We start from the raw sequence: 23,516 nt of genomic DNA, 5'->3' as shown, positions 1-23,516 counted from the left end.
AGACATGAAGTCTAAAATGAATGATGCATTTTTTCTTCCACTCTGAATTGTCTCCTAGATTTTAACTTTTGCATAGCAGATGTTCTCCAAATACACATATTTTAAATATAAGACATCAATCTCCAAAGTATACAGTTGAAAATACAATGGCTTTCTTAGATAAATACTTCTTTGGAAGCTACATAGCATCCATAAACAGTCCTTTTTCTTCTGGCATATTTTTTACTTTTTGTGTTTTAACCCCTTTGAAATTCCAGGTCCCCAGATGGCTTCCATCAGTTCCCACCTCTCAGCAGATCCTTTGTAAGAAGCAGGCAATCTGTCCTTCACGCTTTGACAACAGGGCATTGTCTCCTTCCATTCATTCAATTCATACTTATTTATTTAATATCTTGTTAATGTTCAGGTCCTCTGGTTGCATTTTGATTGTTTTTACGGTGCCTGAGCAATTTTAATAACATAAAGGTAAAGATGCTTGGAAGTTTTATTCTAAGGCAGGAGGAGAGCAAGTCCCCCTGCCCCACATCTCAGTGAGTCTTCACCAGGCTCCAGATATTCAGTCTTTCCTCTGCAAAGACTTTGTTCACAGTGATCTTGTCACTACTGCTGACACCAAGCAAATGTGTCCTTGACCCTTGCCCTGACCCTTTTCCTTTCCTTTCCTCTCCTCTGACTATCCCGCTTCTCTCCGTGGATTGTCCTAGGACTTCCTTGCATCCAGTTCCCCTTGCACTTTGAGGCTGCAATTTTTGATCAATAGAAGGTTTCCAGACAGCCTTGCACCCACACCCTTCCACCCTGACATCACTGAGAGACAAAGTCAAAGAAACCACCAGGAGAAATGAATTAATGTGCCCCTTTTCTCTTTTTCTTTTCCTAGTGAAACCAACAATATATTTCTTGTGGTGCTTTCTGTCTCAGTGGCATTTTATCTCTTCTAGCCCATTTGTAATTTACTGGATAAGCTTTTTCAGGGTCAAGATTTCTCTCTTTCTTTCTGTTTTTTTTTTGTCCTTCTCCTGTCTCATTTCCTACCTCGTTTCCCCATCCCTCCCTAGTCCCTGGCCACCAGAACAAACGAAAAGACCAAACATTCATCCTGGGGACTTGAAATGGCCACGGTAACTGTTGTAACTTGTCTGTGGTCTGATCACATTAATTTGATAAGATCATCATCAGCAGGATGTCTAATTTATTTGCAAGCGGTAGCCAGGGAGAAGCTTTGACCAAATTAACATGCCGCCGGGACCAGGGGGTGCCGGGTCCATATGGCTCTCTGGATTTTCCTATAAATAACCCTCCTCCAGCCCACTCCCGCGGTTACATCCCTACCAGTATGCCGCAAAGTTCACCAGCGGCGCCGGACTCGAGAGGCGCAGCCCCGGGCTGCAGGAGGCACCAGGGGGCTGGGCTGATTCTCCCGCCTTCGCGCCTCCTCCCCGTCCTCCTCCTCCTCCTCCTCCCGTCCTTCTCCCCCTCCCCCTCCTCCTCTTCTTCCTCCTCCTTCTCCCCCTCCTCCTCCTCAGAGCAAGGCAGGGGAAACGCGGGTTTCCACTTGCACCACCAGAGGTGCAACTGGTTCTCTGCTCGTAGGCATCTGAAAGCCGTCCAAATGATGCAGAAACTTTTGCGTGCTTGGCTCCTGTCTTTAAGGCCAGGCACCGATTTTTCCGCTGTGTAATCTCTTTTGTCAGAAGGGTGGGAGCTGGAACAGGGCAGCGGTGGGGGGGTGGGGGGGATGGAAGGGGCGAGAAGGAGGGTGTTGAGGGAAGCAGACGCGTTTTATTTCCACAGAGAGTATATAAGGAGCATCCGTAGATGCGTGGACATACACTATCTATGTGTAGATATGCGTGGACATACACTCATCTCTAGGTCTTTATAGAGATAAGAATAAGCGTCAGTTTCTACCCTCCTCTGCCCTCCTTAAGGGAGACACTCCGCTCCGTGGGAACAGGTAGCGTGAACTGCTAACAGTGCAGCAATCCCCTCCCCCCTACCTACCCTCTTCTCTGTGATCATCTAAATTATGAAAAATAGAGAGTGCATTAATCCACGGTTCGACATTGCATAGAGAACACCAGCAAGAGAGAAAATCCAGCATAAAACACCCTAGACTGCAGGGGAGGAAGAAACGCATTTAAAGCGACGATAAAAATGGCGTGCAGAATAATTACCTCAAATTGCTATTCGCTTGACACCCTGACACTAATTCTGTTCAAGTCATTGGGAAATACAATAAGGCAAACGAGCCTTCCTCTCCTTCTTGTGCAGGTGTGAGTGTGTGTGAATGGGGGCAATAAGAAACCGGTCGGGAGGAGGGGAATGCTAAACTTTCCATTTGAAAAGAAAAGAAATAAATTAAATAATCCATTTAGAAGAACGCATCTAAATAGATCTACAGCTTTTAATGCCAGCGTTTTTAACGCTTGCCCTGTACGTGGATTGATTTTTTTTTCTTCTCCAGCATTCCCTCAGCAGATGGATTTTTGCCACTGCAGCTCAGCAGAGGGTGTCAGATCTTTCAGTGTGCACCAGGTTGAAACGAGCAGAGCCTCTTAGCAACTCTCCCTCTGCGTGCATGTGAGTGTGTGCGAGCGTGCGGCTTGGCAGCAGCGGAAGAAAGAGGAAAGAAGAGCGAAGCGAGGCAGCGAGCGAGGGAGCCAGGAGGGGAGGCAGCGTTGCCGGCAGGGCGAGGCGAGGCGAGGCGCGGCGCGGGCGGACGGGCGGACGGGCGGGCGGGCGGGCGGCCCCGGCCCGGGCCCCGCGGCAGCTCCGGCCGCTGGCGGGCATGGGCAGCCGCGCTCCGCAGCAGCGGGGGCAGGCGCGGCGCGGCGCCGGCGGCTCGGCGGGCAGCGCCTAGGCTGGGGCGGGCGCTTTCAGCACCGCGGCGCTGGACAGCGCCCGGCGGGCGGCGGGCGAGGAGCGCGGCTCCGCCGCCGCGCGGCAAGGTCAGTGCGCGCGGAGCCGCCACCGCGCAGCCTCCGCGGCCAGCGCCGCGCTCCCGCCCGCGCCTCCCTAACATGCAGCGGCGGCCGGGGGCCAGCAGCACGGCGCCGGTGAGCCAGCCCGGCCGGCAGACCTCCACTTAGCTGCCCGGCAGGCGTCAGGGAGGGCGAGCGAGGAGGGGGATTTTTTTTCCTTCTACTTTTTTTTTTTTTTTTTTTTTTCGCCTGCCTTGCAGTACGTGCCTGGATAGTTTGTGGATATAATTACTGACTGGAATCTGGGCTGTTGCAGTTGTGCGTGGGGGGGGAGAGAGGAGAAAAGAAAGCATCCCCCCCCCCCCTCCGCCGACCCTCCCTGCTCCCCCACACACATTTTTTTTTTCTTCCCCCTTCGCTGGTGGTTCGGACATTTAATGTATTGAATGAACTGGAATTGCTTTCCGTGTGAGGAGGATGGTTGCTGTTACTTTGTGATGAGATCGGGAATGAATTGCTCGGTTTAAAAATGCTGCTTTGGATTCTGTTGCTGGAGACGTCTCTTTGTTTTGCTGCTGGAAACGTTACAGGGGACGTTTGCAAAGAGAAGATCTGTGCCTGCAACGAGGTAGAAGGGGATTTGCACGTAGACTGTGAGAAAAAGGGATTTACCAGCCTGCAACATTTCACCGCCCCAACTTCCCAATTTTACCATTTATTCCTGCATGGCAATTCCCTGACTCGACTTTTCCCTAATGAGTTTGCTAACTTTTACAATGCGGTCAGTTTGCACATGGAAAACAACGGTTTGCATGAGATTGTTCCTGGGGCTTTCCTTGGGCTGCAGCTGGTGAAACGCTTGCACATAAACAACAACAAGATCAAATCGTTCAGGAAGCAGACTTTCCTGGGGCTGGACGATCTGGAATACCTCCAGGCAGATTTTAATCTGTTGCGGGATATTGACCCGGGAGCATTTAGGGACTTAAACAAGCTAGAGGTGCTGATTTTAAATGACAATCTCATCAGCACCTTGCCCCCCAACGTGTTTCAGTATGTGCCGATCACCCACCTCGACCTCCGGGGAAACCGTCTTAAAACCTTGCCTTACGAGGAGGTCCTGGAGCAGATCCCAGGCATTGCTGAAATCCTGCTAGAGGATAACCCCTGGGACTGCACTTGCGATCTGCTGTCGTTGAAAGAATGGCTGGAAAACATACCTAAAAACGCTTTGATCGGCAGAGTGATTTGTGAAGCTCCCACTAGGTTGCAGGGCAAAGATTTAAATGAGACCACAGAGCAGGAGCTGTGTAAAAAGAACAGAGTAGATTCCAGCCTAGCTGCTCCCCCTGCCGAAGAAGAAACCTGCGATCCTGGTCCCATTCCAACCCCCTTTAAAATACATGGCAAAGAAGACCCTGCCACGCCAGGATCTGCTCCAAACGGAGGTACAAAGATTCCTGTCAACTGGCAAATCAAGACCAAACCCACTGCTGCCGTGTCGACAGTGAGTGCGAAGAGCAAACTACCAGCCACCTTTTCCTGCCCGCACATCTGCAGCTGTGATCAGATCCCTGGCTCAGGTTTAAAGGTTAATTGCAATGATAGGAATGTGAGCAGCTTGGTGGATTTGAAGCCCAAGCCCTCCAACGTGCAGGAGCTGTTTCTGAGAGACAACAAAATACACACCATCAGGAAATCCCACTTTCTGGATTACCGAAAACTTAATTTACTCGATCTGGGCAACAACAACATTGCCACCGTTGAGAACAACACCTTCAAGAACCTCTTTGATCTCCGATGGCTCTACATGGATAGCAATTACTTAGACACCCTGTCCCGAGAGAAATTCGCTGGGCTGCAAAACCTGGAGTATCTGAACGTGGAGTTTAATGGGATCCAGATGATCATGCCTGGCACCTTCAATGCAATGCCCAAACTGAGAGTCCTCATCCTCAACAACAACCTGCTGAGGTCTCTCCCAGTAGACGTGTTCGCCGGGGTCTCACTTTCCAAGCTGAGCATACACAACAATTATTTCATGTACCTCCCGGTGGCGGGGGTGCTGGACCAGCTCACCTCCATCACCCAGATCGACCTGCACGGCAACCCATGGGACTGTACTTGCCCTATCGTGCCTTTCAAACAGTGGGCAGAGATGCTGCGCCCCAAGGTGATTATGAGTGACCTGAGGTGTGAGTCCCCTGAAGATTTCTTCAAGGAGGATTTCGAGTCTCTCTCCAACGATGTGATTTGCCCTCAGTTAAAAATCTCTCCCACATTAACTTCTACTAACAAAAACAGCACCGGGTTGACAGAGACAGGTACTCACTCCAACTCCTACTTGGAGACCAGCCGGGTCTCTATTTCGGTGCTAGTGCCAGGGCTTCTGCTGGTTTTTGTGACCTCTGCTTTCACAGTGGTTGGCATGCTGGTTTTCATCCTGAGGAACAGAAAGCGCTCCAAGAGGAGGGACGCCAACTCGTCTGCATCTGAAATCAACTCCTTGCAGACGGTCTGCGACTCGTCCTACTGGCACAACGGGCCCTACAGCGCCGACGGGGCCCACAGGGTGTACGACTGCGGCTCCCACTCCCTGTCGGACTGAGGCGGCGGGCGGGGCGGGGGCGGCCGCCCCCCGGGACCGGCCCTTCATGAGCCGGCCGGGGACAGCTCCGCACCTCCGCTGCTACCTTTTGTGAGAAGCGAAACACACAGACACCCGCACGCCCTTCCTCACGACCCCGATAGCAAGCGCCGAGGCCCAGGGGCGGCGGGGGGAGCCCGGCGCCGGAGCGCATCCCCGCAGCGCTGCGCAGCCCGGCGCGGTGCGCGCATCCCCCGCCCGTGCGCGGCCGGAGCAGCGACAGACAGACGAGGAACAGCTTCCTTCGGCTCCGGCAGGGTGACACACGGCTCCTGGTTTTGTTGGGCTTTTGTTCAATTGTGTTGGGGTTTGATTTGCTTTTTTGCCCTCTTCCCTTGTGGACCGACCCCTTTCCAAGAGGCCGGGAAAATGAGGGGAGCAGAGGACTGGTGTTGGCCTCCTCCTGACGGCAAAGCAGGAGTGGAAAGTTGCACGAAGGCATGAATGTAATGTAAATAAATGACTCCGACTCCGAAACAAACAGACAAATGGACAGAAAAAAAAAAAAAAAAAAGTGCTGCATGGCTCGCATGGATACAACGCACCCCAGGGACGCTCCAGCCCCCGACTGGAAGCAGCGTCTAGTTCACACCATCATCCCTCTTACCTGATAAGTCCCTTCGTATCAAACCTTCTATATACAAAATACAGTATAATAAAAAGTGCCATTTCGCCAGTTTTTTTTTTTTTTTTTGTGTGATCAATAGGCAGTAGAGATCGTACTTTTACTGTGGAAAAAAATTGTAAAGATTTTATTTAAGACATAGTTGCATGAATATTCTCATTGGATTTTTTTAAATTTTTATTTTTATTTTTATGTCTAGGTGGGAATTACTTTGCTGGGAGAGATTTGCTTTGTTGATAATGGGTTGTGTTGCATTTCTTCAGGGGAGGTGGGGAAGGTAGGCTTTGGTTTTGTTTTCTCTCTCTTCTTTTTCAATATACATAATCAGTATTGCCTTTCCATCTGAATGTAAAAAATTAGTACCCTTGATTTCTATTATGGTAACAGTGTAAACATACAAAAGAAAAATCCAAGGCAGTTAAGCATGACCAATTAATGTCACTCTAGCGCTTAGGCTGCAAAGTTTAATGGTAGAAAATTCTGTGCTGTTGTAAATCTTACTATAACTTGAGGAAAACAGAACTGAAGAAGCAAGTGAAACTTACTAATTCTATTCGAGGATTTTATAATGGCATATTTTTTCAGTATTAAAGTGAAAATGTTTTCAACTCCGGGTCCTTACCATTTTTCCAGCATCCAATTCTTGCAAACGGGTTACTTGGGTTTAGGGGACAGAGCCTCCTTTCAGTGCTCTGTGTGTGTGTCTCTCCCTCCCTCCCTCCCTTTCTTTCCCTCCCTTCCTCTTTCTCATTCATTCACTGGCAGAGGCACAAACACCCTTCCTTCCCCCCTTTCCCAATGTAAATAACACACAGAAGTTTCCTGCCTGCCTCCTCCCCTCTCCCTTCCCCCCTCGCCCCCCTCGCCTCTTTTTTTTTTTTTTTTTTTTTTTTTTCCTAACGAGGCGGTGAATCCCTTTATTAATACTGTGAATCTCATGCTGCTGCCGCTGCTGTCACCGCCTCTGCTGCACACACTGCAGATATATTAGGGATGTTAGTGGGAATTTGCTTTAAGTGCCTCTGCCCAGCTTGGTCTCATTAAGCTGGAGCCGAATTTCCGCGGCCAGAATTCCCGCCCGGAGCAGCTTGCCCGGTGGGGCAGCTGCGGGCGGCCGGGCTCCAGCAGCTGCCGCCAGTGGGAAAAACGAATTAGCCCGCAGAGATTTTCCCGTTCCTGCACTGGGTACCTCCACTCTTTGATATTAAAAGCTGAGAAAACCACGGCGCAGTGCTGCAGTTGGACTTGAGGCAGCTCGCCTTTGATCCCCTTCCTGTACGGGAAAGTGCCCCTAAACTCAAACCTGTAAAGGCGAAAGTCTCTGCAAATCACTTGTAACTCACAGCTCAAGTCCCAGTGGAGATATGGAGAATTTCAGTCACGTTGCTCCTGGCTTTCTCCAGGCAGAGAATCCTTTTAAAGAGTAAAACACCGTAAGGGACTTGCTAAACTTCAAATACTGATTTGGTGTGCTTTGTAGAAAATGCCCACCTTTGGGATCTGTGAGGAGAAAACAGACAAACATACACATTGCAATAGGTGTGCTCTTAAAAGTGAGGCAGAAGCCTGATTCCAGGTATTCATCAAGAATTAAACATGGGGAATACATCATTCCTCCAGAATCCTTTATCACTGTGGAAAAATCTGCAGTCTCCTAGAAAATACCTTGAAGTTTGGTTGTGGAGCTCTGAAAATGGCATGGCCTGCTTAACTACACAAACCATTCCTATTTCAAGGACCCTTCTTTATTCCACCTTGCTGCTTCATTAGACAGATTGTTCTGCCAGGATGCTCTGTGTAAGACAAAGTGATGACAGTAGAGGCACTACTTTGCCATTGTGCAATGCACTGTTGAATATTTTGAGAAGAAAAAACAAATGCACTTACATATGGGCCAGTAATTCTGTCCTTGGGAGGCCATCAAATTTACCTCAGAAATAGTCAAAAATAACCTGTTTGGAAATGAGCTAGTGCACCCTTAGAAGACTCCCTAAGTCTAGCTGCCTTCTTTGTGATATTGTAGTGATGAAATTGAGTAACTGAGAAAATTGAGAACACATCCCATGCTAAGAATAATAATAATTACATTAGAAGCACTGTAATGGAAGTTAAGATAAAGTGCACAATAAATTAAAACGTCAAATCGCTGACTGAGATCAGACATGCATGCATTTCAGAGAATATAATGCTAAATATGTAATTTTAATTTGTCATCATTGAAAAGTAGCATAAAGTTGGAAATTTGCTCATTTAGCTTCCTAAAAAGGCCAGTTCACTGGCATACCTGTATAGAAATGTCAATTCAATTGAAATGTTGAAGACATGTATTTATCACTCTGTTTCTAGGTTGTGGGGAAATGACAAAATGGAATTTTCTATGTCATTTTCTGAATTTAACATTCACAGGATTCTTTCTTCCATCTTGCAGACACTTGCCCTTAAGACACATAGCTCACCCAACTCTCTGAGATGACGTAATAAGTACCAGGCCTCGAATTACAGTGCTTATCTTATTTACTCATGTAACACTTCCATGATTATTTTTATCAAACAAAACACTCAACAAAAAAGAAGCGTAAAAGAAAGCAAAGGGATTATTGAGAATGTTTTGAAGAGGAGTGGAGTTCAAATATATTACATATGTTCAGTTGTACTGCATTAACAGCAATAACCAAAACCTAAATGCTTTATTCACTGAGAATGACTGTCATGATATTATTTTAACATTGGAAGCCTGTAAGATGTCCATGCTGTGTCATAATGGGTGTTTTTTCCCTGCTAACTTAAGAATCTTGTAACTTCAAGTGTGGTATATATGACATTAAGTTACTTATTGCTTAATCATCACAGCACAGGCATTTCTGTTCTTTCAGAAAGAAAGAGATTTATTATTTAGCTAGTTAAAAAGGGTTGTTTGTGGTTTGTTTTTGTTTCTGCAAACACTTCAACTAAGAATAGCTAGAATTTAAACTGTTGCCATAGAAATCCATGCCTTTATACATGGTAGCCTCCTGCATGCCATTGCAGAAGAGTGAACAGAATTCTAGAAGCAACCTGAAAAAATTTTAAATTCATACCTGAGGTGATGTGTGTCATTTTGAGAAAACGTGTGCTGTTGGAACTGCATAAAAATGTGTTATTATGTTGCTTTACTAAATGTATTGGCTGTGTCAGGTTATTTTATAACTTCAATGCAGTTGCATTCAAAATACAGTTTCAGATCTGATTGCAAACTAAGTGATGTAATCTTTGAGGGGGTTTACTGTTCGGTTAGAGTTTTGAGTTTTCTTCTTAGTGTTTTTTTAATTTAGTTTGGGGGTTTTTTTAGCAAGAGTGGGGGCAGATGTCATCTGATGTAGAAGAAAAGGCTTTGTGTACTAGTCTTTACTCAGGTAGAAAAGCTGTGAACTACACAAAGTGAACATTTCACATTTTTTCAAAACTCATTTGGGTGAAAATTAGGGCAGAAAGAGGTTGAAAAATGCTCATCTTTCTCAACAGAATAATTTCTACCTTCCATTATCTATGAAATGATTTTTAGGTCTCACAAATATGAAAGATTCCCAAAGACAAATGACTCTAAGTAAAGTTAAAAACTCTTTCCCATTGTATTTTTGTCAGTGATTTCTTAAGCAGCAAAAGACAGCAGGAATTTGTTTGAGATTAAATGAAAGACCTTTAAATTGCTCTTTTTCTTTTCTGCATAACCTTCTCCAAGGCTTCATCTGGGGGCTCTCTTGGAAAATGATACACAAGATATAGTCAGATCTTTAACATCTTTACTTTTTCTTATATTTGGAGTTTGAATCTACATGGCAGTTGTTTTGTTCTGTACCAAACTCTGTAATTTTTTGAATTATTTGAATCAGTCAGAGAGATTTTGGCTAAATTTTTATTCACACATAATCAAAAATGGGCACTCTTAGATGTTAAAGGACCTCATTAGGTAGATCCTCCTGTATTAGTAAAGTTCCCAGAGATGTATACAAATAAGATGGGAAGCAGGACAATTTCTGTGGCTGAATATTATTCAATGTGCTTGTGCACTCCAAATTTGTGGGACTTTTTGTGATTTATGGAACAGAAATTCCCAGGCATTGGGCAGGACTTCAGAGTATTTGACTACTGCACACATGCCTTTTTTTTTTTGTATTTGAGAAGTCAGAGGGTGAAGAATTAATAGGTTATGTTAGTAAGATATGGTTGTCCTAATAACATGCAGATATTTCTGTTATCTTTTTTAAATTATCAATCTGTTGAAACTGTATTAGAAGTATGGATGCCACCAATCAAAATCACAAGAATCATTTTATTTTACTCCGTTTTCCCCAGAGCAATATTGGCCCTGGAGGAAATGGGGACAAAAAATGTTGCAAATGTATTATATTAAATTGCATTCATTATGATTATGTTTAGCAACAGTACCTCAATGGGTTAATTTGTAACAGAAGATGATATTTAACATAATATCTGTGAGTTTCAGAAACTTTTATAATTGTATCTTTTTGGGTTAAGAAATATAAATGAGATACCTCAGTATTACTTCTCCAAGATTAATTACCAGGTCAATGAACATATTGTCATGCTGAATGATTCCATTTACTAGTTAAAGTTTCTGAATCAATTTTTGTGAATACTTCCTATATACATTCTTCAGTCATGTGAGAGAAGGACAAAGTTACAGAAGGTCCCCTGGAAGGAATAAATTTCTTGCAGCATACACTTGAGGATTAAAATCGAAAATTCATCGCAAAGAATGGACAGAAAAAGCCCATTGTAGAATACACTCAGTTGAGTCTAGGTGAATGACTGCTTAAACTACCATTATTTATTGGTATAAGTGGCACAAAGTGCCGTGGGCAGAAAGCACTGGCTCCATGGAAACATTGGTATCATCAGAATTCCTCAATACTTCTCCTGTTCTGTTAGGTAGTCAGATTGATTCCCTTCAGCTACTTTCCAGCTAAGCCACTGGAACAAATTCTCTTAGCTATTAATGACTTTTGATGATGTCATGAGCATTCAGACAGACCCCTCAAGCTTTGGTCTCAAAGCATGTCTAACCATGGGTTGTCATATTTGGTTTGTGTTACTTTATTTCATTTCTGAATCAACTGCATCTCTTGCAAGTAGAATTTAAGCAAACAGGACACATTAAAATGTGACTTGAAGAAAACAAAAGAATGTGAAGATAACGGTTCTTTTTCCTTTAAATGAGGATTCAAATATAAAAACGGGCTGGTACAATATAGAATTCTATGAATAAATTAAGAAGCAGTATAATCTGGTGGAAAAAATTAGGAATATGACTCATTTTCTGGATTACTATCTGACCTGGAATTAGGAGGTATATTTCTCACCTAGTTTGATGGGCTTGAATGAGTTGCCCTAACAGTCAGTAGTGCCCTAAGAGGTGTCCTGGAGTATCTGAAGTGTGTGCATGAGACTAATAGACACAAAAAATTAACTAGGGCACACCAGAATATTTCTGGACTGGCACCTGGACTCTAGGATACATTGAAATAGGAGTAGACACCTGTGTGGGAACAACTGAATTGAATTCCTGATCTACCCTGGGAGCCGAGTGGAGTGGCTCACTTGGTACCCATAAGTAATTTGAAATAACTTGATTCAAATAGGTAATTCGAAACATCTTGGTGTCTGATGTGCTGACAGAAAAGACTCAAGGCTTCTAGGACATATGATCAGCTGGGGGCCAGGCAAGGTACTTTAAGACACCCCAAATGCGCTGTGTGTCTATGGACAAGCAGAGGAGTAGCCCAATGAGCTAAAGGTAGCTCAGTTACATACACCTGTACTGCAGGTAATGAAATGCATTTGAGAATTGAACCAAACCCTTGAAACTACATTAAATAGATTATATCAGACATGGTTTGCTGAGACATGACAATTTTTAAAGGATGGCCATTATTTTTTAGAGGTTATCACTAAATAACATGAGAGGGATATATGCGTACTTCCTACTCTTTCCATCCATTTTTCTACCTTGGATTTTATTTTTGTCTTTCTAAATTACTGGCTCTTTGACTTTGGGATTGCATCCTAATAGTTGCTTTTGGATGGGACATCTATTTTAGCCAATGCCATTAGAAATTGTTATAGTACGTAGTAGCTATAATAGTAACCTCTTAAAGTAATATAGGGCTCAGGAAGCAAAAGTATAACAACAACAACAACACAAAAATCCTGACAGTTATTGCTGATACCATAATAATAAATAACAGGTTCTTCGGTCAAGCTTGAAATACAAATGAGGAATACAGTACTCCAGGGTTATAGTCATTATTGAAGTCATTAAGCTCATCACAATGAAAGATAAATGCTACAAATGGATGAGAAAATGCAGTGGAAAGTGTTTCAGAAAAAAAAAAAGAAAGTCTGGTTTATGAAAATAGAATGCAAAACTGTTAAGTGGATTGTCACAGGAGGCTTGAAAAGGGAAAAATATAATTTAATTATGGACACACAGCAACGACTTATTCACATGAGAGATCTTTAAGGGCAGACAGATGGTAGGAAAGTTTTAAGTGCAGGATGTAGAATATGTAGCTAGACCCTAGAGACTATTACTCAATTGCCCAGGATAAATATGGCACAACAAGGTTGGCAGCATTGTGTACTGGGCACTTTGCAAGCAATAAGGACTTCTAGACAGAAATGACAAAACATAGCTTGGGCACAAAATGGGAGGATGAAAATACAAAAAAGTATGGGATTATTTTTTTCACTGTTGTTATTTGGGAAGCAAATGTTTCAAAAGGAGGTAGCTTGTTTGTAAAGGTTGTTTTTTGAGGTGTCTTTACTGTGAAGTTGTCTCTATCTTAGCTAGCTTATTAAGGAAATATTGACAAATGGGGTGGTTGAAAAAAAGTGTAGGTATGAAATTCTTATCCTTGTCTGGAAGCATTCCTCAGCAAGCAAGGTCAATAGATATGTCTAGACTGCCAAGATAGAAACAATTTTCTAAATTTTGGGGTACATTTTCACTGTTGCAATAACCTTAGATCCCTACCAGAAATAGTGTTCTGCCCAATGATATGTGTGGCAGGGAATAGTAATATTAATAGTAGTAAAAATAACGAAGATACCTTTTACATTTAAGGGTTTTCTGGTTTGGGGCTTTGTTTGTTTGTTTGTTTCCTCTCTACCTGTTATTTTTTTTATGTTTTAATTTAGATATATATATATTTTAATGTAAGAACATGATGCCGAAACAAAACATGTCGGAATAAGAATGAACAAAAAGAAAGCACTAAATACAATGTTAGGCCCTGCAGATTTGCTGAAATTTTTCAGAGAGAAGAACTGCTGGTCTGAACAACAGAGTGAAAGATGTTATTGACATTGGCTAAGAGCACACATAGGAAAAAGAATCATGCTCGTTTTTGAAAAGTCTTTCTATGGCTGTGCTGCTATTAATGAAAGATGATCATAACTAACTAAAATTTTAGTGTAAGACAATACTCCTCTGCAGCTACATAAATCAGAATGTATATTTACAGCAATGATTAGACTGTTGATTTGGTAATAAGGCAATATTAAAATTAAGCTAAGAAAGGAGTTGTTCTTATTACAGATCCATGAATTGCTGTCTGCCCAAACTTATTAGCTCAGCTGCAGACATGTATATTAAATTAAGCCCATTTTTCCTTTGAACAAATTAATAGCATTCATAAATTCCAATCTGAATAATAAATTCAAGGATTCTTAGCTACATTCTCACTGTACCTGAGCATGTCCATTATGTTACATGGATGAATTAGGAATGGAACAAAAGTGAAGAAAATATTTATTAATGAGGTTTAGAAATATGCTATGTATTTTAAAGGATCAGTTCTAATTAGAAATGTTGCATCATTAGCAGAATTCTGGTCAGATAATGTGATCTTGTTGATTTACATGGATCTCATTTCTATAGATTGTTTTGCGAAAGCAATACATTTCTCAATACAAAGCAAAATTTTCGGGGAAAAACATTGAATAAAGAATGCTAACTTTAGGTAAGGTTGATACTACTAGTATTAATGGAACCATAATCACATCTAATATGGTACAGAAAGTACATGGAAATTATCAAAATATATGTGTCATTAGAACATCTATTTTTTGTAGACAAAATCTCATTCACTGTAAGTTTCTGTAGTTTTCATTGAATAATACTATTTTTCCCTATGTCCGCATTTACCAAAATAAGAATTGCTCCTGTAGGGAGAAAAAAGGCTGTTACAAATCCCTCTTATGTCTGGATTTATGCGGAATCAATGCAGGATCAAATTTTCATACAGTAGTAAAAGAAGAAAATTTAGAAAATATGAGTGTGACATAGGTCCTTTTGCATCAGACTGAGTGCCCCATAACTGTTTGACAGGAGCAGGACCCTTTATTATGCTAAACTAACAAAAGCAGAATGTGAGTAAAGTCAAACACTGGATTATCTATTACCGATTAGATTACACTAATCGGTAATAGATAATCCATGATGGAGAATTCCTACTGAATAGCTACTCTTTCATAACTTAGCTCTTTTTCATAGCTCTCAACCAGCTCAGTCCAAGGCAAAACTGTTACCGAAGGGACAAGCCCTTGGCAATGTGAACATGAGCCAACTTGTACTTGGATGTTGAGCCTATGATTTAATTCTGTTTCTTGCTCATTTAGAAGTGTGAATATCCACAGTGTCTCTCCTGTGGTCTCAGTGTTTGGGCCAGAGATTCATAGATGGGCTTAAAAATTGTAGGCTTTGTTGTTGTTTTTGTTGGTGTTTTTGTTGTTGCTTTCCTTTCTTCTTTCTGCAGTTGATTATGCAATTCTCTCTCAGAAATTCTGTTGTATCTCTAGAAAAACTTTCCATCTCCCTGCCTTTCCCTCTGACTGACATTGGACAAGTAGACTAGAATACAGCAATGAGAAATTTTATGTAATGAAATAAATTTTAAAAATATTTTTTCCTTTTTTCTTTTTTTCTTTTTTTTTTCTTTTTTTTTCTTGCCAAGTGTACTAATACTCTGTGTCAGACTAGAGGAATGGTTTGTTGTCTTAATTTAAATTGCTGCAGTTATGACCAACAGCAATTCGTACACAATCATGTCGTCTTTGAACTCAAGGCAGATGTTTGGGACTGGATTCTAAAAAGGGTTTCAACATCATTTGAGGTGTGCATGCTTAGGTGGAATTCAAGGCATCCTGGGATACCTGAGGTATCTGTCCATGGTTAATACATCTTCTATTCTGAACTGGCAGCTGGAATTCAGGCAAGACACTTTAGCATACCTTAAGTGTTACAGATGATTATGTTAAAGCCTTTTAAGTGTTCCCCAGCTGAAATGTAACAGCTGTATTGCGAGCACATGAATTTACACATCAGTCTGTAACTGAATTGCAGCTTCTAAGGTTGGGTGAGTTAAATCACAGCTAAGCTATTTGACTTTTATATTGCTAGAGATAAGTGTGATGAATCTCACACTTGTGAATAACATTCTGAGGATGGAACTTTCAATTAAAAATAAGAACACACATATTAAAGAAGGCAGCCAAAGAGTATCCTTCAAATATTTTTTTTGCTGTCAAATCATATTTTATTAAAAGAAAACCAGAATATTATAGATAATACACACAATTGATTATTTTTAGTAATGTTTGCTGCTATATTGGGACACAGACAAATCTATATAATAGCTTTTAAAATTTTACACCATTTTAATAATTGATCTTACATTACTTCAAATCAAAAGGTAGGATAATATCCTAATAACAACAATAGCAACAATAAAAATGAGGCTTTTTTTTTCCTGCTTCCCAAGAGTGTTTCTCTACTGGTTTCAGGAGGACATCCTCAATTTAGTATCATAGAAATAGATAAGAAAAAACCAAAGAATATCAGCCAATTTATTTTCAATATATCATGGTACATTAATTATGAAATAAAATAAAAACATATGCACTATTGTCTGAAGTAAACATGTAATGTTTTTCTGTTTTACTAATGTCAGCCCAAAAAACATCAGTGAACAGGGAGAAAGATGAAAATAATTAAATCCAATTCCTTCTTAGAAAAGTAGACCTGTTAATTTAGTTGTGACTGAAAATTAGACACCAAGGACTTTGCTGTAGTATCTGAGTTTGTAGAATGAGTCTAGTTCTAGTTAGAATCCATAAAACACACAGATCAATACAACCACAATTGACACTAATTGACAAGCCAAATTGACAGTATTGAGACAGAGGTCAAGAAACCAGATACTAACTCTTTTTTTCTTTTCCCTTCCTTCACTATGACGAATGGGTTCTGACAAAAGTTCTAACTTTCTGAAAACAGGGGTTATATTAATCAGATAAATAGATATGCCTATTAAGTTTTTTTATTAATTCAGTTTTGAAGATGAATTTCAGTGTATTCCTTCTGCTGGAATTTTCCCAGCTGTGGTGAAGAGTTCTCCTGCTGAGCAAATCACCTTTGTCTTTCCATACAGTCAGTGGGGAGAAATGGGAACTGTTCAGGTTCATGCAACATTTTGGGAAGCAAAGAGCATTTCAGCTGTAGACATAGACACCAAATTTGGCCAACTAAATAATGTGAGATGGGTGTAAACTTCTGTGTCTAAACTCTTACTACAGTCATCAAAGGAACTGCCATTATATAGAATAGAGAAAATAGAGAATAGAAAATAGAGAGTCTCAGATCAGTTTAAACAGAACTTAACACAAAACTCTACTTTTAAATGTGGTATTATTTTGAGTTCTTTGTGATATCCAGCAGGGCCTCTAGCTGCCATTTGAGAAACTTACAGTTCTTGTACAGGTGCTAGTTGATATCTGTTAACTCCATAAGTATCCTGGTTGTCTGATATATTGACATATATACGTCTAGGACATCTCAAACCTGCTGTTTATGCTTTGGCCAAGATAAAGTTTTTCATCGACTGTATATGGAACCTAGATCCTTAGTTCACATTTGGACACCTATGTTTGCAATTTTGAATCTCTAAATAAGCCTTATCCATATTTAGAAAGAGATAAAGCATGTTTTAAAAGTTTTATTTCTTTCCATTCACTCTAACAGGAATCTAGGGCACCTAGTCTAAATATATGACTACGACCATAAACAGCTGCATTTCCTCAAATTAATTCCACACTTTGAGTCTTTGGCTTGGACCATCTATTCCTTTGCTGTAAAATAACAGTGTCAATGACCTACCTGAAAGGAGACAAGAGGATTCAGGTGTCTGAAATCTCTTTCTTACCCCTTGGAATTTCCATGGAATTCTGGAAAATACCAGCCTCATAGCCATCTGAGTTCTCAGACCCCCAGGGAATCTTTCCTCTCTTCAAGGAGTCTGTCTCCATCAAGAAATGGCCCTATTGAGTACAGACATCCTTGCTCTGGATTAGTCTTGGTGGAGAAGGAGGCAGGGTGGGAAGGGGGAATAATATAGAAGTTTTAGCTCTTAATATCTCTGAGATATTAAAAGCACAAATTAATATATGAAAATACCTGGAAGTAGCTTCCTGTCTTAGGAAGAGCTCATATATACAGAAATGCCACGTTAATTCTAAAGAAATCATGAGGATGGCTGAAATTGAGACCATTCTTTTGCTCCTTTATTGCTACTATTCCTCATAGTATTTATTGCACAAAATTGCATATTATTACCCCAAATTCCATACTGAAGAAAAGGTTGAAAATTGCTTCTGAAACTAATATTGAAGTAATAAGGATTAGTAGAGATCTCAACAGACTTAAGAACAAATTGTTTAGAGTCAAAACTAATAAGAAAGTTCCTTTGCACGATTCAGAAACAAATTGTTAAGCACATTTTTAAGTCAAAGTCATTAGAAATATCTTTGAATTTATAGTAATTGACTATATGCCCTGTTATCATCTGTCAGATTTAAAAGATTGCAAGAATCAGAGTTCAAATGAGAATGAATGGGCTTAAGTTATTTAGCTTTAGAAATGCTAGTGATTGTTTTAAATAGTCAGTATTGTCATTTGCCTTCTGTCTCTCATGAATAAGGCTGTACAACATAACCACTATACATAATTTATAGATAATGATTTGAAAAAAATCAACTCCCCAAAAGTCTGCATTGAAATGAAATTTCCATTTGAAGAAATGTCTGAGAAGGGAGAAGCAAAATGAGGAATTTCATGCTGGATTTTTCACCACATCTACATCTGTGTGTAGCAAACAAAAACAGCTCAAGTTTTTATCCCTAATTGATTCTGATTCCTGGTAAATTATGCATATGAACATAGTTCTGTAAGCAAGTTTTAATTATTTTTCATGTTAATATAATACTTCAGACTAGATATTGCACATGACTATTATATTTATCATAACATTATCTCATCAGATTCAGTGTGTTACTAAAATTTTCATTGAATTGCCCTATAGAATGGCAGAACAATTTCAATTTATTAATTTTTCTCTTATTTATCCATCTCTATCAAAGTAAAATTTCAATTTTGAAACTTTATATAATTGAAACCTTATTGTCATATAATTTGTGGAATAAACTAATTGAAAATGGGTAGATCCTGATGCAGTTTTTAAACCATATGTTACATTTCTACCTTTTCCCAGTATTTTGAAGTAGTCACGTGGGAAACCAATGGCAACACATAGATGAGTCTTCAAAAATATGGAGGAACATTTTTGTCTTGTTGGTTCAACAGGCATTGGGATAATATTAATACATTAGTGCCCAACCCACAAGTTGCATTACAAAATGGAAATTTTAATTTTGTGTTCCAAGTTTGAGCAGAGTCTGAATTTTCAGACCACATGCATAGGCAAGGCTAATTCAAAAGCAATGTCACTTTGGTACATATATAGAATAGAAAATCATATCAAGTAAATACAAGTTTCAACTCAAAAGCAGTAATGAGATCAGTAATAGAATGGAGAAAGGTAAACAAATGTTTAAAAAATTTAAGGTTAATACTTTTTAAATTGCCAGACAATTGGAGCAGGATTTAACTTCTTCCACAATCACTTTCTTCCTACTGATCTTTACATAAGAATGTTGTTTAACATGCCTTTAGTGTATTGCACACCCACCCGCACATAAAATATGGTAATCTGATTTTACTTTGATGTACAGTTCTGTAAATTGGCATTCAAATCAGGGAGTGTGAGACTCACTAATAGTAGAATTGACTTATGCATATGTATGGTATTTTGCATTAATGGGAAAATCAGTATAAAAGAGGTCTAATCAAAGTTAATACTCTGGTTGCTTGGCCATGGTAATACCATAGTCTGTTATTCATTGCATAATCAAAAATTCCACACATTCAGTGCAAGAAATGCAGTAATGATGGGCAAATCTTTAACCAATAGATTCTGCTCTTAGTTAATTCCTAGAGTTGAATTATATTAAAATAATATCTAGAGCATTTGTTTTGAATTAGAGCTGATAGTTATGCATATTCTGACTGGTGAGAAGGGTGTGTTCTTCAGAAACTAAGTTGCTTCTTCTTATTTTGGGAACTGAATAGCTATTCAGCTAAGAAATGTTTTTTTCATGTCAGAATTGTGAAATAAAGCAACTAAATGAGGAGCCTAATGTATGTGCCTAGCACTATTTAAGATATTTTAGGATAACTGAGAAATGTACATAGGGATGGCAGATGTGCACAGGTCTGAAGAGAACTTTTTATCATTCTTGAGAAAAAGACGGAGACCAGAGATCATGTCCTAGGACACCTAAAATGTCACTGACCCCTATGTAAATGCACTTGAATGAAAAGGACACTGACATTATTATCAGTTTGTTCAAAACGCCTGTCCCAAGTCCCTGAACATCAAGATCCAGACTGAGGGAAAATGGTATCTGCCATGGTAGAAGAAGGTCCAGTTTGAGACAACCTGAAGAATATATTTATATACACAGATCCACGGGACCTGATGAGGTGCATCCCTCAGGTGGATGCTGAGGGAACTGGCTCATGCAGTTGCCAAGCCACATTGCTCCCATTTTTAAAAAGTGCACCAAAGAGGACCTGATCAGTTGATCTCATTTCTGCACCTGCCAAAATAGCAAAGCACAAACTCCTGGAAGGTACGTAGAAACACATGGGAAACAAGCAGATGATTAGACAAAAGGAAAATTCTGCTTGACGAAGCGATTAGCCTTCTATGGTGGAATGACTGCATCAGTGGACAGGGAAAGTGCTACTCTTGTCATTCTGTCTGCACTTCTGTAAAGCCTTTGGTGCCATTCTCCTTAAAATCCTTGTCACTAAATGCAGAGGTGTGGGCTTGACAGATGGGCTGTTAGATGGATAAGGAATTGGCTGGATGGCCATGTCCAAAGAGTTACAGTCAATGGCTCAGTGTCCAAGGGCAAAATCAAGCCGTGTCCTTGAAGGGTCCACACTGGGACCAATACAATTTATTGTCTTCAGCAATAATGTGGACAGTGGGATTGAATGAGCTCTCAACAAATTTGCAGATGACATCAAGCTGGCTGGTGCAGTTCACAGGCTTGAAGGAAGGCTTGCCATCCACAGAAACTTTGAAAAATGTGAACCTCATGAAAGACAACCCGGGTCATGATAAGGCAGCTGAAGCTGTGATCTTTAAAACTCCCTTCCAACACAAAATATTCTATTTTATGACCCTATGCTCTAGGATTCCAACTCAGGACTTAATATTTTAATATTAATTAGTTTATTCATTAATCAAGAACAAAATAAGTGAGTGATTATTATAAAGTACTAGAAATAAAAAGAGGGAAAATTATAAAAAATTATGTAAGCATTCTGGTTTTAACATGTTTTATTGAATCACAAAAACCAGCCATCAGAACACAAGATAGCTAGATGCTTATACAGAAAATTAGTATACTTTTACATCATAAGAAAAATATTTTTTTAAAAGCATTAAAATTTGTTGTTTAGCTTTTTCAAAGAAAAATTTCATTTCATCTAGTGAATTCTTTCTTGATTATGTGTTTTAGTCTGAGAATGAAAACAAGGTAATAGAGTTTTGGAAGAGCTTTTACAAAATCAACAAGATTTGTGTCACAATATACCAGGATATATTCATAGAGATGGATGTGAATGGTTTTTAGCAATTCAACATCAATTCAGATGGAGTAAATATTCCACAGCATGAACTCAGTCCACAAGACTGAGAGTTTACAGAAATGGTGTCTGTCTGTCCATCTACCGATCCTTTCCTGTTGGACATCACTTGGTGCAGAGCGCTAGTCTGTGCTGTTCACTGGACATTACTCAATGCAATGTGCTGGTGTGTTCTAGAATTCCATAGAGGTTCTTGAGAGGGATGTTGGCAGTGCTTGAACACTAAAGGGGTAGAATGATGCTATGTCAAAAAAAAAAAAAACACATTTATAATTGTAGCTATTGAAACCAGTTCTTCCAAAATGCCAATCTAGTGTTGAATAAGCAAAAGAAGTTAGAAAAAAGAATGTATTTTATTTTTTTATTGGATGCATTTATATTATTTTGTAGTTTGCATAAATGAAAAAGTAAAATATTAAAAAAAAATTAAAGTGTGATAATTCTCCAGGCAGGAAAAGTTCATCAACATGGATATTCAACATTGAATGTATTTTCCAAAATATTCACAAAATAGTGATAGTTTTTTTGTCTCAGATATGCAGCCAGATTTTTCACTCCAGTTCAAATTGTCTGCCCCAGAAATAATTTCTCCAGGCGAAACCATGGTATATGTCTCACTGCCAAGCAAATTTTTTAACACAGAAAAGCATTAATTTTTATTTTACAGACCTGCAAACATAAGGGAAGATTACATTTTCAGATGAATTTCTGAATTCAGCTAACCGAAGAGCTTCATTTTATAATATGGATTATAAATTGTGCTGGCAATTAATCTGTAATGTGACTAATCCTTTTTATTAACTTAATAAAAAATAAAATATGTTTCACATTCTCAGTGGAAGAGCATTTCAGGAGTTTTTAGCACAGGGACTCAGCATGCTCATGTGCATTCTCCTACACTTATCTACAAGTTAATACCTTGATCTTGCAATAAATGTCATGCAGGCAGAACATGGCTTTTAATCCCTCAGCACAACTAAAAACTTACATCTATGAGGGCTTATTTTAAAGGCAAGTGCTTTATTTGAGTGCTTTTACAACTGAGGAAATAAGAAGAAACTCACAGCTATGAACTCTTGATTGATACAGGCAATCATTTTTTTGGTTGGCAGGAAAGGCTGTCAAGAACAGCAAGTGTGTTTTCTTGGTATTTTAATGGCTAGTTAAGTTGAAAAGTAGGTCAAAGGTAGCCCTGTCCTTCTGGCACTTTCTTCACAATCATACAACTGAAAGTTTACTGAAATTAACAAAGGAAGGTATTGGACTAATATTTATTACTTGAGTGGGCTTATTTTTTTATAAGTTTCCTTATTTATATATGTTGGAATCCTGCTTTTTTATCAGGTAGTTAGCTGAATTGAAGTTAAGCAGATAATTATATAGGCCAAAAATGTTAAATAAATTATTGTTTTAAGAAAAGTAAATAAATATATATTGTTGTGATTATGAGTAGAAATGAGCAGACACTGACTTTGCCAACTAGACATTGCTCTTTCAAAGGTTCCGTGTTTGGAACCATGGCTCCTTTTTCCAGGCTGGCAAAGCTTGGAAAACTTACAGATGAGTACAGATGGTACTTCTGCAAACATGCTAATAGCTAGGAAAAGCAGTGCAGTATGTTCTTATAGTAATCAAATCTTTTTCTATCTGAAAAATATGTCACATTATATTATTTTTAAAATATTTTTGTTTATATCTATATTCATATTATTTAGTAAGTAATTGAACACATCTTTTTGTTTCTTTAGTCAAAGACTATCTCTGCTGGGATGATACTTAAATAACAATTCACATACTAATTTATTGCCACACAAGAAGAATATGAGAAACTTTTTTCAAGGACTGAACATTTTTTTGATTAAACTCAAACTTTTTGTAATTCTCTGTGACTACTATCTGTTACTTAAGCATGAAAAGGTTTAATTTGACACAACTAATATGACCAGTTTACAGGCTTGCTGTAAATGTGTCATCCGTAGCTTAAAATCTTTCAGATATTATCATTTGCTCTTCTACTGCCCACACCATTGATAAAAGTAATTTTCCTATTTTGTTCATAGGATAAACTTGAAATATTTTGCATAAATATTGGTAGCTGCTGAAAAGTCAATGTTTGACCAGCTAGCTGGAACTTGATCATTTTTTTCCATGCAGCCAAGTTCCAAAAATTCAAGAAGATTAACTATGGGGGTTTTGTTTTCCCTAATA

At 39.6% G+C, this 23,516-nt stretch overlaps 1 protein-coding gene and 1 long non-coding RNA gene across 2 annotated transcripts in view; one reads left to right on the top strand and one right to left on the bottom strand.

The window, feature by feature from the left end:
- The window catches only part of LOC141728227 (uncharacterized), a 121,261-nt gene extending 119,797 nt beyond the window's left edge, over positions 1–1,464 (bottom strand). The window contains exon 1 of the long non-coding RNA XR_012579083.1: positions 1,333–1,464. This is a non-coding gene — a long non-coding RNA (uncharacterized LOC141728227). The remainder of the gene's footprint in view (positions 1–1,332) is intronic.
- Positions 1,465–1,914: 450 nt separating this feature from the next.
- SLITRK1 (SLIT and NTRK like family member 1) lies at positions 1,915–21,617 on the top strand. The gene is made up of 2 exons (XM_074535591.1): positions 1,915–2,583; positions 3,185–21,617. Exon 2 carries the CDS (start codon positions 3,454–3,456, stop codon positions 5,530–5,532), a length of 2,079 nt encoding a protein of 692 aa, XP_074391692.1. The 5' UTR covers positions 1,915–2,583; positions 3,185–3,453; the 3' UTR covers positions 5,533–21,617.
- Positions 21,618–23,516: the final 1,899 nt, after the last annotated feature.

This window comes from Zonotrichia albicollis, chromosome 2 (genome assembly GCF_047830755.1).
Source record: "Zonotrichia albicollis isolate bZonAlb1 chromosome 2, bZonAlb1.hap1, whole genome shotgun sequence".
NCBI lineage: Eukaryota > Metazoa > Chordata > Aves > Passeriformes > Passerellidae > Zonotrichia > Zonotrichia albicollis.
The sequence above is the reverse complement of the archived record's forward strand: the minus strand, read 5'-3'. Positions and strand labels throughout refer to the sequence as shown.